At 39.0% G+C, this 19,678-nt stretch overlaps 1 protein-coding gene across 1 annotated transcript in view; it reads left to right on the forward strand.

The window, feature by feature from the left end:
* The window catches only part of LOC122931324 (ecto-ADP-ribosyltransferase 5-like), a 34,554-nt gene that overhangs the window by 4,571 nt on the left and 10,305 nt on the right, over positions 1-19,678 (forward strand). The window contains exon 3 of the mRNA XM_044285389.1: positions 15,575-16,274. Coding sequence (XP_044141324.1) covers positions 15,575-16,274 — 700 coding nt within the window. The remainder of the gene's footprint in view (positions 1-15,574; positions 16,275-19,678) is intronic.

The following is a 19,678-nucleotide window of genomic DNA, read 5'->3' on the forward strand; positions in this document are numbered from 1 at the left end:
CAACCCCATTTATAAGGCAAGAAATCCCACTTATTAAACCTGACAGGGCACACCTGTGAAGTGAAGACCATTTCAGGTGACTACCTCTTGAAGCTCATCAAGAGAATGCCAAGAGTGTGCAAAGCAGTAATCAAAGCAAAAGGTGGCTACTTTGAAGAACCTAGAATATGACATATTTTCAGTTGTTTCACACTTTTTTGTTATGTATATAATTCCACATGTGTTAATTCATAGTTTTGATGCCTTCAGTGTGTGAATGAGAAGGTGTGTCCAAACTTTTGGTCTGTACTGTATCTTTCTATCTATCCATCCATCTTCTATCTATCCATTTATCTATCCAGCTATCTGCTATATCTATATGTATCTATACATTCATAGACCCCATCTATCTAAATTCTATCAATTATCTATCTATCTAGCCATCTACCTGTTTTCTATCTTTCAATTTATCTACATATCTATCCTTCTATCTATGAATTATCTATCTATCTACCTATCAATCTATATAACAATTTATCCATTTAACTATCTTTCTTTCTAGCTATTTATATCGATCCATTTTATCTATCAATCATTTTTATCCAGACAACTGTCTATCTATCTATCTATCTATCTAGCTAGCTATCCTTTATCTATCCATTTATCTATCCAACTATCTATTATTTATGTATAAATACATCCATATACCCATCTATCTAAATTCTATCTATCCTTTTATCTATCTATCTATCTTTCTATCTACCTATCTATAGTCTATCTAGCCATCTACCTGTTTTCTATCTATCAATTTATCTACATATCTATCCTTCTGTCTATCAATTATCTATCTATTTACCTATCAATCTATATAACAATTTATCCATTTATCTATCTATCTTTCTATCTATTTCTATCTATCCATTTATCTATCTATCAATCCATTTTTATCCAGACAACTGTCTATCTATCTATCTATCTATCTATCTATCTTTCTATCTACTTATCTTTAGTCTATCTCCCCAGCTATCTATATTTATAGTGATTGATATTAAAATGTATATTGCTGGATATTAGATTTATAGTGGTTGCTATTACAATTTTATATTGCTTGATATTAATTTTACATTGCTTGATATTAAATGTATATACTGTTGTGCACTGTCACAGATGTCCTAAGACATACAAAGTCAAGTTCATTATGGCAAATACATCAGACGTTGCAGGAACATCAGTAGACAATAAAGGTTTAGGTAATTCGTATATCCGGTGCTGTAAGTCGTATACACACAAGCAAGGGGTCCAGACAGGCAAGGAGGTCTCTCATTGTAAGGCTGGACGGATAAAGCCTGTTGAAACTCATTCTGTCACTTTTATATTAAGGAAAATTAACAAAAAATCAGGGCAAGTTCACATATGTAGTAAAGGCTATATAGCCACTTACCTATGCCGCAAGGTGAGGGAGAAGACAAGATAGATGGACGCAGTGGAAATCAGCATGTGCATAGCATGCTTAGACTAAGGCTGGCGTCTGAGGAGGTGAATGGTGGGCTGACATTTAAAAGAGCCGCCTATCGTCACGTGAGGCCGGTGCGATACAAAACTCCGATGCGTTCCAGCTTGGAATGCATTGGGCGCATGCGCAGTGGCGGCGGAAGTGCATAACCGGAAATGACGTGCCGAGGCCTGGGCAAATGACTGGTAACCAGGAAGACGGTGCGTTCCAGCATGGAACGCACCGTGGCCAGCAATGTGGGACAACTAGTGGCGATAACGGATAGGCAGCCATCATCATATGTCAGCCGTACTATCGCTATATAATAGTGGAATAAGGGTGTTTACTCTATTTACTCTTATTTCTGTACCACCTGGGCTATAATGGACTTCGTTATTTCCTTGTTCTTATTTTCTGTTCTCCTTGTGATTTACTGTTTCTTTTCTCCGCTTTTCCTATTTCTCACCCTTATTCCACTATTATATAGCGATAGTACGGCTGACATATGATGATGGCTGCCTATCCGTTATCGCCACTAGTTGTCCCACATTGCTGGCCACGGTGCGTTCCATGCACCGTCTTCCTGGTTACCAGTCATTTGCCCAGGCCTCGGCACCTCATTTCCGGTTACGTACTTCCGCCTCCGCTGCGCATGCGCCCGATGCGTTCCAAGCTGGAACGCATCGGCGTTTTGGATCGCGCCGGCCTCACGTGACGATAGGCGGCTCTTTTAAATGTCAGCCCACCATTCGCCTCCTCAGACGCCATCCTTAGTCTAAGCATGCTATGCACATGCTGATTTCCACTGCGTCCATCTATCTTGTCTTCTCCCTCACCTTGTGGCATAGGTAAGTGGCTATATAGCCTTTACTACATATGTGAACTTGCCTGATTTTTTGTTAATTTTCCTTAATATAAAAGTGACAGAATGAGTTTCAACAGGCTTTATCCGTCTAGCTTTACAATGAGAGACCTCCTTGCCTGTCTGGACCCCTTGCTTGTGTGTATACGACTTACAGCACCGGATATACGAATTACCTGAACCTTTATTGTCTACTGATGTTCCTGCAACGTCTGATGTATTTGCCATAATGAACTTGACTTTGTACATTTTGTATGATCACTGGTCATGTATTATGTCTTTTATGTTTTCTTTTTGTTTAATATGACTTTAAATTCTCTTTCTGTAGAATCTGACGAAGGCATTGGTATGCCGAAACGTTATACATATTGTCGCATGTGAAACTAACATCAATAAATGTGCCTAAGCATCGATACCTAAGGCTGCTGTGAATTCTTATTGGATCTATTGGGGTGGAACCCTACAGTCAGTCTCCATACAGAGTGCGCGGAATACAGATTCAATAGATAGAAAAATTAATAGAAAGATAGATAGACATATCAATGGATAAATTCTTAGATAAATGGATAGATTGATAGGAAAATAGATAAAACGATAGCAAGTTAGATAGATATTAGAAGCTAGATAAATAGATAGCTAAAATAGATAGAAAGACATATAGATAATAGATAGAAAGATGGATAGATAATAGATAGAAAGAAAGCTAGATAGATAATAGATAGAAAGACAGTTAGATAGGTAGAAAGATAAATAGATGTTTGATAGAAAGGTAAATAAATGTTTGATAGATAGCCCTGTTATAGTAGCTAGATGGTTAGAAATAGATAGATAGATAGATAGATAAATGGATAAATTGTTAGATAAATGGATAAATTGTTAGATAAATGGATAGATTGTTAGGCAAAATAGATCGAAAGACAGACAGTTAGATAGATAGAAAGATACATTTGTTAGATAAATGGATAGATAGCTCGAAAGATAGATAGAAAGAAAAGATAGAATGACAGCCAGTTAGATAGCTAGATAAATAGATGTTTGATAGATAGAAATGTAAATAGATAGATGTTTGATAGATAGCCCTGTTAGGCTGCGTTCACACGGGCGAGATTTCCACGCGGGTGCAATGCAGTAGGTGAACGCATTGCACCTGCACTGAATCCTGACCCATTCATTTCAATGGGGCTGTGCACACGAGCGTTTTTTTTCATGCATCACTTCTGCAATGCTTTAAAATCGCAGCATGCTCTATATTCTGTGTTTTCCACGCAGCCCTGGCTCCATAGAAGTGAATGGGGCTGCGTTAATAACGCATTGCATCTGCAAGCAAGTGCGGGTGCGATGCGTTTTTCACTGATGGTTGCTAAGAGATGTTGTTTGTAAACCTTCAGTTTTTTATCACGCGCGTGAAAAACGCATCAAAACGCATTGCACCCGCGCGGAAAAAACTGAACAACTAAACGCAATTGCATCCAAAACTGACTGAACTTGCTTGCAAAATGGTGCGAGTTTAACTGAACGCACCCTGAACGCATCCGGACCAAATCTGTCACGCTCGTGTGAACTCAGCCTTATAGTAGCTAGATGATTAGAAATAGATAGAAAGATAGATAGATAAATTGATAAATTGTTATATAGATTGATAGGTAGATAGATAAAATATTTATCTATTGAAACGTTAGATTGGGATAGCTAGATTTACGGCTAAATTGATCATTTTGACATTTTTACAGCATATTGTACAACATTTTTGAAATTTTGTATTGTGTAAACATTTCAAATTGTGTATTGACAGAGTGGTGGGGTTTGTCTGTCTATATTGGCACAGATAGACGGATAAATTGATCATAGATAGATAAGTGGATAAATTGTTAGATAGCTGGATAGATAGAATAATTGATAGAAAGATAGATAGAAAGACAGATCAATGGATAAATTGTTAGATAAATGGATAGATTGATAGGAAAATAGATAGAAAGATGGGAAGTTAGATAGATATTAGAAGCTAGATAAATAGATAGCTAAATAGATAGAAAGACATATAGATAATAGATAGAAAGATAGATAATAGATAGAAAGACAGACAGTTAGATAGGTAGAAAGATAAATAGATGTTTGATAGATAGAAATGTAAATAGATAGATGTTTGATAGATAGCCATGGTATAGTAGCTAGATGGTTAAAAATAGATAGAAAGATAGATAATAGATAGATAGAAAGATAGATAATAGATAGTAAGAAAGATAGAATGACAGCCAGTTAGATAGATAGATAGATAAATAGATGTTTGATAGATAGAAATGTAAATAGATAGATGTTTGCTAGATAGCCATGTTATAGTAGCTAGATGGTTAAAAATAGATAGAAAGATAGATAATAGATAGATAGATAATAGATAGTAAGAAAGATAGAATGACAGCCAGTTAGATAGATAGATAGATAGATAAATAGGTGTTTGATAGATAGAAATGTAAATAGATAGATGTTTGATAGATAGCCATGGTATAGTAGCTAGATGGTTAGAAATAGATAGAAAGATAGATAGATAAAATATTTATCTATTGAGACGTTAGATTGGGGTCGATAGATATACGGATAAATTGCTCATTTTGAAATTTTGAAATTTTGTATTGTGTAAACATTTTAAATGAATACAACTTTGCAACATTGCAGTGTATATTGCCACAGAGTGGTGGGGATACTTGTGTCGAGGATGACGTGATGACGTAGTGGACGTCGCGCTCCCGGCTTTCCCCGCTGCTCAGCTACACCGCTGCCGCTTCGATTATGCTGGCGTCTCTGTGCCGAATCCTCCATCCACCCTCTCTGGGACCGGGAACGGGTGATCAGCGTTGTTGAACCGCGGCGCTGTTATCGACTGCTGGTTCGGATGTGGGGGCTGCCTCCGGTTCCTGCTCTTTGTCCAAGCCTGCATGCTGCTGCTTGTTGATTCTGCCATTCCCGATTCTGCGCTCCTGCCTCCTTTATCGCCCACCATGTCGTTGTGAACAGTTTGTTGTCTGGAGGTTCTTTTTTCCTTTACCCCCGTGGACTGTGCCTCCGGCTCCTGCCTGAACTGCTACCCCCCCTTTGGTGCCGTGAGTAACCTCTGTGTTCCCCCCCTATTTTTGTTCCCCCCACCTAATGGATTGTTGGAGAAGATGATAAGCTGATAAGCTTCTCTTCTTTAGTGACTAACCTCCTCACGATTGCTGACTCCAACTAACCTTGAACGGAGTTTGACATAATTGCACATGATTGCACATGATTACAAGAAAGTGAACTCTAAAGTTTAAAGTATAAGGTGGAGAGGGGAAAAAAAAAATATATATATAATAATAAGAGGGGAAAGAGTATAAAGAAGAGTGGACACAAAAAAAAAAAAAAAAGAAGAGAAGAGAAACAGAATTAAGAAGAAGGCACTATAAAAAAAAAAAAAAGGGAAAGGGGGATAAGGAAAAAGGAAAAAAAAAAAAAAAAAGAAAAAGTAAAGTAAAAAAAAAAAAAAAAGAGAAAGAAGGAGAGCAAAGAAGAAAAGATATATATTTAAAGGAGAGAAGGAGGTGGAATAAGGGGGAAAAAAAAAACAAAAAAACAAAACAAAATAAATACTCCAAAAAAATAAAAAAAAAATAAAAATATTTTAAAAAAAGGAATAAAGAGGAATAAGCTATGGGCCCAAAAGCCTTTAGGCGTTCGACTGATCTATCAGGTCAGAAACATGGGTCCAAAGGTGCTGAACCAACAAAATTGGACCAGTTTCTGAAGTCCCCAAGGGTCAATACGAGGGGTGGACAAAAGGAGTTTTTGGAAAAAAAAAATTATGAATCAGAGGTAACAGACCTAGAAATACAAAAAGGCGCTAGATACCCTGAAGAGGAAGATGGAATAATGGGGGAAGCAATCCCTAATGATAACTCTTCACCGCTGGAAGAAATACTCCTAGCGGTTAAACAGAACGGGGACCTAATACAGGTGGTTACAACCCAACTTGGATTTATTCAAGTTGATGTGGGACTAATAAAAGATGAATTGTCCAAAATGCGAGACAGAGTCAACACCCTTGAAAGTTCTGTCACCCTAATACAGAAGGAATCCAAAAAAATAAATACGGAAGTTTCTACACTTAAAGTGGAATATAATCTCTTGAAGAAAAAGGCAGTGGACCTGGAGGATAGGTCACGAAGATATAATGTGAGAATAATAGGGATCCCAGAGGGTGAGGAAGAAAAAAAACCAACCGAATTTGTACAGAAATTAATTCTTGAGAACTTTGGTAAAGAGTCATTCTCTCCTCTTTTTATGATTGAAAGAGCCCATCGGGTCCCAGGAGGAAAACCAATTCCAGGGAGACAACCTCGGTCAATCCTTGCTAAGCTACTGACTACAGGGGACAGAGATGTCCTCCTGAGAAGGGCGAGGGAATCCTCACCGGTTCTGTATAATGGGATTAGACTGGCCTTTTTTCCTGATTTTTCGAAAGAAATACAAGAAAAGAGACGTACATTTATGACTGTTAAAAAGAAGCTAAGAGAAAGGGATATTAAATATTCTCTTATATTCCCGGCCAAATTGCGGATTGTTTTTGAAGATAAAATCTTTTTTTTTGATACCTCAGAAGAAGCCACGGATTGGCTAGAGCGAAACAATCGATGACTCAATTGGGTTACGATCGGGCGGGAATAATTAGTATTATAAGGGGCTTATACCCCCAAAAAAATAGTTTTCTTTGCTTCTTAATCGCGGTGTGGGGGTGGCTGAGTGGGGGGAGGGTCGAGGGTTGGTCATAGGAAAGAAATCTACTACAATATGTGGTGGATTGCATGTGGGAGGGGGGTGAGGGGGGGTGGGGTTGGGTTGTGGTGCGTCAAAGTGGGCATGGTTCCCCTTTTCTCAGTTTGCTATTTTCTTTTTTTTTCCTTCTCTTGTTTTTTCCTTTTTCCCTCTCTCCTGATCCTCCACTTAACCATTGTAGATGACGATGATTAGAATTTTTTCTTGGAATGTACGTGGTTTGGGGGAAAAAGGTAAGAGACAAGCGGTTTTTGACCTGACTCAGGCCCATTTACCAGCAATAGTATGCCTGCTAGAGACCCATCTTACTGAGGAGACCACTAGGGTGGTCGACAGGGGATGGGCTGTGCACACGTATCATTCTACCCTCTCCAACTACTCGAGAGGTGTTACGGTTTTGATACATAGACTTATTGATTTCGTTTGTGAGGCATCCTCTGTCGACCAACAGGGAAGATTTATTTTTCTATATTGCAGGTTAGGGGGAGAGTTATGCATTCTGGCCTTTGTTTATATCCCTCCGCCATTTTCTCTTTTGGTTCTTAATTCCCTTCTATTATTCATGGATAGATGGCCAGAATGTCCAACATTGATTATTGGCGATTTTAACTGTGTCATCGATCCTCTATGTGACAGGGTCTCTATGACTGTTAGGAGTGACAGCCCGGTCCAGGGGTCTCCCCTCGCACGGTTTTGCCTGGAGGCTGGATTTGAGGACGCTTGGGAGTTTCTGGGACAGGGGAAAAGGGTTTTTTCATGCTTTAGTAAAGCAGGCAAATCACTGTCCAGAATAGACCTGGTACTGATAAATAGCAAATATGTGAAATTGATAAAACGAATGAAATATGAAACAAGGTCAATATCTGATCACTCCCCGTTAGTATTTGAACTATGCTTGTCTCAGGAAAGATATACATCAAAACCTCCCTTTAGACTAAACCCTTACTGGCTATCAGTCATAAAGACACATGAAATAATTTGAAATGAAATAGGCCGATTCTGGGATATTAATTACGGCTCAGCAAAAATTCAAGTGGTATGGGATACCTTTAAGGCGTACATGAGGGGATTGATGGTTAGTAATATTACGAATCTTAGAAGAGAATATGGAAAAAAACAGAAAAATTTAGAAAAACATGTAATGTCAGCGACAGAATCCTTCCATATAAATAAGACGGAGAATAATAGGGAAAATATGCAAAAAGCCACACAAATATATGCTAATTTTTTACTGGATAAAGCTCAACAGAATCTCTTCTTTAAAGGGCAAAAATACTTTACAGAGTCTGGGCGACCCGGTAAGCTCCTCTCTAGAGTAATCTCCAATCAACAACCCAAAAAACATATAGACAAGGTTCGAGTGAGGGATGGTAGGATAGTTACTGGACAGGGTCCGGTGGAGAAGGCCTTTTTTGATTATTTTCTTGATCTGTATAAGGCTGATTCTAATATTACAGACGATAAGATAGATTTATATCTAGATAGGATCAACTTCTCAACTATCACTGAGACGCAAAAGAAAGCATTAGAATTGGAGGTCTCAATTCAGGAACTTGAGGGAGCTATTAAATTATGTTCAGCCAATTCTACTCCTGGTTTAGACGGCCTTCCATATGAACTTTATAGTAAATATGGGGACTGTATTTTTCCTAGATTACTGGAGGTTTTTACTGAATCAATGAAGGATGGGATGTTGCCAGATTCAATGATGGAGGCTACAGTGATACTAATTCCAAAAAAAGGCAAGGACCCTCTAGATTTAGAATCTTATAGACCAATTTCACTGCTTAATGCAGATGTAAAGCTTTTGGCGAGGGTCCTTGCTACAAGGCTTTCTGGGGTCATCTCCTCCATAGTCCATCCGGATCAGAGCGGTTTTATTAAAAACAAGGGTACACATCATAATTTACATCGGCTATTTTCTAATATCCAGGCCCCTGGGGGGACCGCCCGCTCCATCCTGTCATTGGATGCCTCTAAGGCCTTTGACAGGGTGGAGTGGCGTTTTCTCTGGAAGGTTCTTGTTAGGATGGGCTTTGGAGAGAGGTTTATACGCACTCTTAGGTTGTTGTATGGATCTCCAAGGGCTAAATTGAGTCTTAATGGAATCTTGAGTGGTAGTATCGAGCTAAACAGAGGCACCCGTCAGGGTTGCCCATTATCTCCCTTATTATTTGATATATATATCGAACCCCTTGCGATGGCCATCAGGCAGGACGATGAGGTCAAAGGATTTGGTACGTTAGGAACACAAGACCGTATCTCATTATATGCAGATGATGTCCTGTTTTTTATAGATCATACGGAAACCACTCTCCCTAGGATTATTCAAATGGTTAAATTATTTGGTGAGGTGTCTGGTCTTCTTATAAACTGGGCTAAGACCAGCTTGCTCCCAATAGACCCCCTGCCACAGAAAGAGGTTCCTGCTACACGGTTGGATATTGTTGATACTTTTCAATATTTGGGTTTGACTATATCGCCTCGGGTCGAAAATTTTGTAGAACTCAATCTGATCCCCATAATGGTAAAGATCAGAGCTAAAATAGGAATCTGGTTGAAACTTCCCTTATCTAGAGCTGATCGAGTTTCACTAGTTAAAATGGTGATACTACCACAATTTCTTTATGTGCTCAGGAATACACCTATTTGGATACAAGATAAACATTTTAAACTTATGGAGAGACTAATTAATGATCTAATATGAGGAAGAAAGCGAGTTCGAATTAAGCTGGAGTACCTGTATAGATCAGTGGAGTGCGGGGGTTTAAACCTCCCCTATTTTAAGGGGTACTTTATTGCAGCCCAGCTACTGAGATGCTACGAATCAGAGCATAGCGCACTTCTGGGGAAGTTGGTAACTAGTCACGCTCACAATAATATTTTTTCCTTGTTGGAATCTGGCCTATTGAAGAGTTATGAGCAAGGCTATAGAGAGACTATAAAACTACTCCTTAAGGTGTGGGCTACAACTAGGACATGGTTGAAGGTTAAGGGTTCACTCACATTTACGCCTCTTTGGCATAATTTGTATTTACAAAGGCTGGATGAAATTGCAGCCGACACATTTTGGCAGAAAAATAAAATTTTATATATTTCACAGGTAGTTAAAGATAGAGAAATTAAACCTTATACAGAAATGACACAAAATATAAAAATTTTTTCATGGTTTAGGTATTTCCAATTGCGTTCTGTATTATCAAGTTTGGATGATAAGCGGATGTTGGATATAGATAATTTATCCTTTTTGAATGATTGGGTAGGGGGTACACTTTCTAGAATAAAAATTTCAAATATATATAAGTTATTACTTAAGGTACGGTTTAGTGATATACACTCACCAGGACAAAAATTGTGGGAGGTGGATTGTCCGAATTTACAAATAGAAGGGTGGGAGAATATTTTTGGGAATTTAACTTCACTATCCCAGAACTTTAACCATGTTCTAATACAATTTTATATCTGCCACAGATTATATATTACTCCATTTGTGGATGAACAAATGTGGGTTAAGAGACACGTCCAACTGTCCCAAATGTGATACTGTTGGAGCAGATTTCCTCCATATGATATGGACCTGTCCAGAACTTATAAACTACTGGAATGGTATCAATAACTGTATTATGTGTAAACTAAAAATTCGAATTCCTTTTGAACCACAAGTATTTGTTCTTAATGATCTCTCCAAACTAAAAAATCATAACCATCAAAAGATTTTTTTGAGCAGAATACTGATGTTGGCTAGAGTTTTGATCAGCCGGACCTGGTTTGCCCGATCCACTCCAGACATAAACACATGGATAAATTTAATTGATAAAGTAAAGAACTATGAAAAAATTCTATATAGACGGAGGGAAAACGAATACCAATGGAGTAGGATATGGGGTGGTTGGAGGTTTGGTTAGCTGAGATCAGGTTGTTTCATATATAGGGGTCCTACTTTGACGCACCACAAATTGGGAGGGAGGGAGGGGAGGGTTTTCTTTTCTTTTCTATAAATACCATGAAAAGATGAGCGGAATATATTTATATATAACTATTTGGGTCACTAAGAATTGAGAGATTGTAAAAAAATTCTTTTTTTATTGTAAATGTTTTGTAGTTTTCCCAATAAAAAAATTAAATAAAAAAATAAATAAAAAATAGATAGAAAGATAGATAATAGATAGATAGATAATAGATAGTAAGAAAGATAGAATGACAGCCAGTTAGATAGATAGATAGATAAATAGGTGTTTGATAGATAGAAATGTAAATAGATAGATGTTTGATAGATAGCCATGGTATAGTAGCTAGATGGTTAGAAATAGATAGAAAGATAGATAGATAAAATATTTATCTATTGAGACGTTAGATTGGGGTCGATAGATATACGGATAAATTGCTCATTTTGAAATTTTGAAATTTTGTATTGTGTAAACATTTTAAATGAATACAACTTTGCAACATTGCAGTGTATATTGCCACAGAGTGGTGGGGATACTTGGCACAGAGAAATTCTAAGGTGTTTTGACACATAGTTTTGGGGGGTGGTTGTGACAGTGCACAACAGTATATACATTTAATATCAAGCAATATAAAATTAGTATCAAGCAATATAGAATTGTAATAGCAACCACTATAAATTTAATATCTAGCAATATAAATTTTAATATCAAGCACTATAAATATAGATAGCTGGGGAGATAGACTAAAGATAAGTAGATAGAAAGATAGATAGATAGATAGATAGACAGTTGTCTGGATAAAAATGGATTGATAGATAGATAAATGGATAGATAGAAATAGATAGAAAGATAGATAGATACATGGATAAATTGTTATATAGATTGATAGGTAGATAGATAGATAATTGATAGATAGAAGGATAGATATGTAGATAAATTGATAGATAGAAAACAGGTAGATGGCTAGATAGACTATAGATAGGTAGATAGAAAGATAGATAGAAGGATAGATAGAATTTAGATAGATGGGGTATATGGATGTATATATACATAGATAATAGATAGTTGGATAGATAAATGGATAGATAACCGATAGCTTGATAGATAGATAGATAGATAGATAGACAGTTGTCTGGATAAAAATTGATTGATAGATAAAATGGATAGATAGAAATAGCTAGAAAGATAGATAGTTAAATGGATAAATTGTTATATAGATTGATAGGTAGATAGATAGATAATTGATAGATAGAAGGATAAATATGTAGATAAATTGATAGATAGAAAACAGGTAGATGGCTAGATAGATAGATAATTGATAGTATTTAGATAGATGGGGTATATGGATGTATAGATACATAGATATATAGCAGATAGCTGGATAGATTGATAGTTGGATAGAGAAATGAATAGATAGAAGATAGATGTATAGATAGATAGATAGATCGACAGTTGTCTGGATAAAAATGGATTGATAGATAGATAAATGGATAGATAGATAACAGATAGATGGAAAGATAGAATATAGATAGGTAAATAGAAAGATAGATAGATAATTGTTAGATAGAAGGATAGATATGTAGATAAATTGATAGATAGACTTTAAATAGATGGGGTATATGGCTGTATAGATACATAGATAGATAGATAAATGGAAAGATAGATAGATAACAGATAGATTTAAAGATAGACTATAGATAGGTAGATAGAAAAATAGATAATTGATAGATAGATAGATAGATAGATAGATAATAGACAGATAGATGGAAAAATAGACTATAGATAAGTAGATAGAAAACAGATAGATGGATAGATAGACTATAGATAGGTAGCTAGAAAGATAGATAAATAATAGATAGATAGAAGGATAGATAGAATTTAGATAGATGGGGTATATGGATGTATAGATACATAGATAGATAACAGATAGCTGGATATAGACAGATAGTTGGATAGACCTATGCATGTACGGGGATACGTATCTCTGTGCTAACCATGCACAGACTGTGTCCTGTTTATATAGGCGGATCCTGTTGTAAAACACATGTTGCAACTATTAGCACATTCATTAGTTGATGTCTCTCTTATTTATTTATTTATTTTAATTTATAACTGCCGGACATTAGATTTCACCATCTGTAGTAAGCTGTCGTGAGTCTCTCAAAAAGCTCAACATCCTGTTTTAGCACTAACAGTAATCTGAGAAGAATGTCTGGGAGGATGTTGCCATCTTTAGTAAGAAGCTGGCAGAAGTGGTAAGACCTTAATGGACGAATACTCTTTATATCAAACAATATAAGGCAATATAAACTTAATATCAAGCAATATCAAGCGATATAAAATTTATATCAAGCGATATAAACTTTATATCAAACAATATCAAGTGATATAAACTTTATATCAAACACTATAAATTTTATATCAAACAATATCAATCAATATAAAAGGGGCGGGGTATCTGTATAAAAGGGGGCGTGGTACCTGTCACTTTTAGTTTGAAGAAACATATACCCTCTTACTACTCCCAGGTTCCTGCCCGCTAGAGGAAGGTGTACAACACACAGTTTCCCTCTCTTGGTATAACCAGTGAACCTAATACTGCACTAAGCAAACATTACTGACTGACTTTGTAGTGTTCTGGCCCTAAAACACCTAAGAAAGCATGGGGGGGGTCTTTACTCTGTAGTCCCACCATTATGTATGGAATGCCCACAAATTAAAGGGTGGCTTTATCCTGTATTCCCTTTCATGCACCAAAGCCTGAGAAATTTGGCTTAAAGCACGATCACTATGGTGACTATGGGGTAGCTAAAATATGGCTCTAAGGCTTGAGGTACCATACCTTAGGCATCGGCTCAGAAGGGGAGGTATTTTTAGTCTCCATGCTCTTCTGGCAATGTCACAGGAGGAGGGTATTACAATCCCATGGATCTCCTGGAAATGAGACACCACGGGATTGGAACAATCCTGAACATGAAACAAACAGGATAAAGCGGTCTATGGCTTCTAACGATTCCCAAAGCAGCGGGGTTACCCATGTAGTTACTGGACCTGCCGGGACTTACCACTTGGTCCTACCTGTGCACTAAGAGTAGGCCATTAGTTTTAAGCATCCGCATAAAGGCAGTTCATATAAAGGAAGGAGAGAACAAGAGCTGTCAAATAAGGCACACAAGAGTAAGTTGCTACATTGGTAAGTGCAAATGTCACAAATAGTGCAGGAAGGTCACATTGCGGCACCTAGGGGAGAATACACACAATGGGCAGGTTATCTTAAACGTTGCATAACAGGTAAACTGGTAACTAGTGCAAAAATATCACAGTATGAAATCACAAAGAGCTCAGGTATCTTTTGAGTCTTTTCTTTGGGTGCAATCTTTTATGTTGCGGTGAACATTTTAAATAAAATAGTGCAATTTATTAAGGGTAGGCTCAAAAATAACTTGAGTCCTTTGACTAGAAGTGTTTGAAGTTGAAGCCTCTGGAAACAGGTAAAAAGTCAATTGTAATCCACAGGGATAAAAGAGTTAATTGTAATCCAAGGAGGTATAAAATGTTATAAAAGCAGCATATTTAGAACCGTAGTTCCATAAGGCTATCAAGTAACCTGAGAAAGGGGCTAAAACAATGAACTTGGACATGAGGGGTTAAATGCTGATGGGGGGAGTCCTTAGAGCTCATGACCATCAGGGTGAGGACAAAATAGGGCAACCTGAAAATAGAAAATGTTAAAAGCACACAATGCCAACGGGTCCTCACCCGTCAGGAATAGTCCACGACGTGGCTCCCAAATGTCATTATTTTAAAGAAAAATGCATTTAGAGGAGGGCATCCATGTCCTCCTCGCTGCTTGAGCTACAGAAGCCCATTAGGGGGGGCTCTTGCCTCTGGTAGCTCATAGTTGCAGCAGTACGCCACTGACCTCTGGTGGTGGTTGTAGGTACTGGCTGTGCAGACAGCCTGGAGAATGCAGCTGTGACATGCTGCAAGCCGGAATCCCTAGCCGATGCAAAGGGGTTCAAAACCTCCGGCTGAAAGGGCTCTGGCAGGCAAACAGAAGGTGCATGAGGCTGCTTCCAGGGCAGTACGTAGGGTTGCACCTTAGGGTTGAAGGTCAACACTGAATTGTTTATCTGGCCCACCCGTAGTGTTGGTGGTGCAGCCAGGTCAGGGATAAGAGGTGCAGCTTCTGGCTGGGGTTGCTCCCTTAATCTCAACCTGGCCTAACAGCCTACTGCCAAATACAAATTCTAAGCACAAATACTTACCCCTCTGCGGTTGTCAGTGATTTGGTGCAGGACACAGGCCTCTTCCAGTCTGCATCATCGCACCGCCTGCACCTACCTAAACTGCCCACCGGCTCCAGGAGAACATCAAGGAGCGCTGTGGTCATGCTGCAAGGTTTGGTAACACGACCCAGAGCTTTTTTTTTAAATTTCTTGTTGATTTCTTCCCCCTCTGCTCTGTCTTTATGTCTTTGACTTATGTTTTTGGATTTTGCAGGTCTTCTGCATCATTTACGACTTGGAAATGTTTGAGGGTTCATTTGATGACCAATACATCGGATGCACTGAGAAAATGGAGTCTATAGCTCCAGGATTACTGAGGAAGGAAAGAATGAAGACACGTGACCTTAATGTTTCCTGGAATATTGCATCTGATTTATGGAAAAAAGAAAAACATTTGCTGGGACGTCTTCCTGACGGTTTTAAGGATGAATACGGGATCGCATTAATAGTCTTCTCAGTTCAGAATTTCTCTGTTAGCAAACTTCTGGATAGGGATATACAAATATATAGTAAAAATCCCAAGACCTTCAGGTTCCATTCACTGCATTTCTATATTACCAGAGCTTTCAATTTGCTTCAACCTGGGTGTGATGGAAAACCACTGTACACACAGAGGAGTTTCCCAGAGCTTCTGTTTAAGCCGCCATCTGACCCTCAGGCCCCAGTAAGACTGGGATTATATATTAATACCTTAACTAACATTGGATTGGAAGAAAATAGAAGCATTACATTATCCTTTATCACCTGCTTTGGGGCGAAATTACTGAACTTCTCGTATCTTCTACGGAATGACATAGTGATTGTTCCAGGGAATGAAGTGTTTCAGGTCACCGATTATAATGAGGAGAAGAGAAATACCACCCTGCAGAGCACTCATAAAAAGTGCAGCTATTACAACTGTGCCTACCTGGGGGGTAAGTGACCAGGACGTAAGATCTACAATCCGTCAGCATCAGTCCATCACCCTGGCAACTAGTCCCACTGACGGTGGCTTCTTAGGGAGTAGGGACGTGGGGCCTATCGGCATTGCGCCCTGGCGTTATCTCCTTCCTGAAGGTGGGGTGTTTGTCCCTTTAACGACCAGGACATTTTCAATTTTTTTATTTTTGACTTTTACTCCCAGCCTTTTTTTCATTCTCGTAGCCGTACGAGGGCTTGTTTTTTGTGGGACAAGATGCATTTTCTAATGGCACCATAAATGGTTGCATAAAATGTGGTGGGAAGCAGGAAAAAAAATCCAAATGGGGTGGAATTATAAAAAAACACCATTCCACCGCAGTTTTATGTTTTTTCTTTTTTAATGCCATTTCTTATGCGGTAAAACTGACCTCTAATTATTTCCTCTGCAATCTGTACTTTTCAATAATACCATTTTGGGCTGTGTATGACTTTTTGATCACTATTTATTTAAGTTTTTGAGGGAGGTGAAGCAACAAAAAACTGCAAATTTTGACTTTTGACTCTGTTTCACCGTTTGCCGTATGGGAAAAATATTATATTTTGATGTTTTCGCACACGGCGATGCCTATGATGTGTATTTTATTTTATTGTTTACATATTTTTATTTACATTTGGGGGAACGGGGGGTGATTTAACTTTTTCGGTCTTTTTTTTCTAATTAAAAACATTGTTACACCTTTTTATACTTCCCATAAGGAACTATATCAGCAGTCATCAGATTGCTTCTCTCATAGACTCCTGTGCATTAGCCTTAGAGTAGATGAGACGTTTACTATTAGAGATGAGCGAATTTCATGTTATAAAATTTATTTGCGCTTCGTTTGGTGGTAAGAGCAGAATTGCGTTATGGATTCCCTTACCACGGACCATAACGCAATTCTATGGCTGAATGCCTTTAGAGGCCATCCATTATTCATTCCATCATAATAGAAGTCTATGGCCTGTATAGCGGATCCGTCCTGTTTCCGTTATGCAGGAGAGGACTCGGGATCAGGAGAGGACTTCCCTGCATAACGGAAGCGGGACAGATACGTTTTGCAGCCCATAGACTTCTATTACGACGGAATGAATAACGGAAGGCATTCTGTTATGTATTCCGTCATAGAATTGCGTTATGGTCCGTGGTAACAGAATCGATAACTCAATTCTGCTTTTACCACCAAACGAAGAGTGAACAAATCTTAAAGTATGAAAATCGCTCATCTCTATTTACTATCTTCCTATAGAGCTCTGCCACAGGCAGGGGCTCAATTGGAACTAATGTGCAGCAGGAGGACAGGGACTGCTGCACATACAATCCGGCTCCTCTGAACCCCGATAGGGCATCTGAAGGGTTAAAAGTCCACAAATGGCATTAACGCCAGCAGTGGACATTAGTCCCGGGTGTCTTCAGTTTAAAACAGAAGACACCCGGTGGCTATGGTGCCTGCTGCACGCTCCAGCGGACCTCATATTTAAATGCTCGGCCGCTGATGTAAATTTATGCTGGGCTATTGTAAATTTTTACATCAACATATTCTGACCCCATAAGTTTTTTTGAGTTATATCTACTGAGCTGTGTGTGTGTGTGGGGGGGGGGGGGGGGTGCTCATTTTGTGGGACAATCTGTAGTTTTTATTGATACCATTTTGAAGTGTGTGTGACTTTTTGATCACGTTTTATTACATTTATTTGGGTAAGAGAAGCAATGAAAAAATGGCTTGTTCTGAACGAGCCTAGAAAAATTCTCTCTTTGAATTGGAAGTAGAAGCAGCGCAGTTTGGATGTGGAAAGGGTAGAGTAACAGTGGCATCAGCTGCAATAGTAGAGGCAGCAGTAGCAGCACAGCATGGATCAGACAAAGCAGTATTTGTGTGTGGCTGTTAAGGGGTAGTAGTAGTGGCAATAGTGGTGACTGTGTAGAGGTAATGGTAGTGGCAGTACGGGTAATGGTAGTGGCAGTACGGGTAATGGAAGTGACCGTACTGGTAATGGTAGTGGCAGTACTGGTAATGGTAGTGGCAGTACTGGTAATGGTAGTGGCAGTACTGGTAATGGTAGTGGCAGTACTGGTAATGGTAGTGGCATTAAAAGTAATGGTAGTGGCATTCTGGTAATGGAAGTGACCGTACTGGTAATGGTAGTGGCAGTTCTGGCAATAAAAGTGTCAGTACTGGTAATGGTAGTGGCAGTACAGGTAATTAGTGGCAGTACTGGTAATGGTAGTGGCAGTACTGGTAATGGAAGTGGCAGTACTGGTAATGGAAGTGGCAGTACTGGTAATGGAAGTGGCAGTACTGGTAATGGTAGTGGCAGTACTGGTGATGGTAGTGGTAGTACAGGTAATTAGTGGCAGTACTGGTAATTAGTGGCAGTACTGGTAATGGAAGTGGCAGTACTGGTAATGGAAGTGGCAGTACTGGTAATGGAAATGACAGTAGAGGATTAACAGCAGAGAACAGCAGCTCCGGCGGTGGCAGCAGCAGCACCAGCCATATGGTACAGGACATGATGGTAGGCAGGCAGACAGAGGCTGAGGCACGATGGGGCACGGTCAACAAGGGCAGATCTATTCATTGTCCTCAGCCGGAGGAGTGTGAAAATCCTCACAGATCCATGCCTTTTTTATATTTCAGAAAAATTATGTTTTGGACACTGGCGGAAGACAACTTAGTCCATTTGGGTGTCACCGCACCCCCTTCTGTGCTGAAAAACATCTCTGAAATGACACTGGAGGCTGGATAAGCGAGATCGGAGACAATGTACTGGGCAAGTTGGGGCTAGTGTTCCGGTCTGCCTGCTCAGCAGCCCATGAAGTCAGCGAACAGTGTATGTGCCATCGAAAGGCCAGAGTAGAACTGAACCTGGGCATTGAGGCGATATGTCTGCTGATTTGCGTCAACCTGGTACAGTACATGGAAAATTTACTCCATCATGTAGATGATACTGAACCTGCTGCTGCTGAGGCTTCTTCTACTTGTGGTAGCAGTGGCAACGGGAGGTAGGAGACTCTGCAGGGGGAATGAAGAGGGGCACCAGACACGTGGGCAGCAGGTGTCTGCTCGCCAATAGCTGTGACAGATTGCGTACACAGTGCTTCCTGGTAATAAAGTAATTTGGCCTTCCTTTTGGAGGGAGGAAAACATTCCCCCATTTTCTTTGATAGCAATGGATTAAAAGTATGGTTATCCAGGGACAAAATCATTCACCACTTTACGCGGCTTGTACATACGCTCTAGCATCTACAATGTGGAATTCCAGGGAGTTAGAACTTAGCGGATTTAGCCGAGTGATGGCATACCATTTTGTTACTGCAAGTCCAGGAGGACGCTCCATACCATATAACAATGGCTGAAATGCAAGGACGGTCTCCTGGACA

This window comes from Bufo gargarizans, chromosome 3 (assembly GCF_014858855.1).
Source record: "Bufo gargarizans isolate SCDJY-AF-19 chromosome 3, ASM1485885v1, whole genome shotgun sequence".
Classification (NCBI taxonomy): Eukaryota; Metazoa; Chordata; class Amphibia; order Anura; family Bufonidae; genus Bufo; species Bufo gargarizans.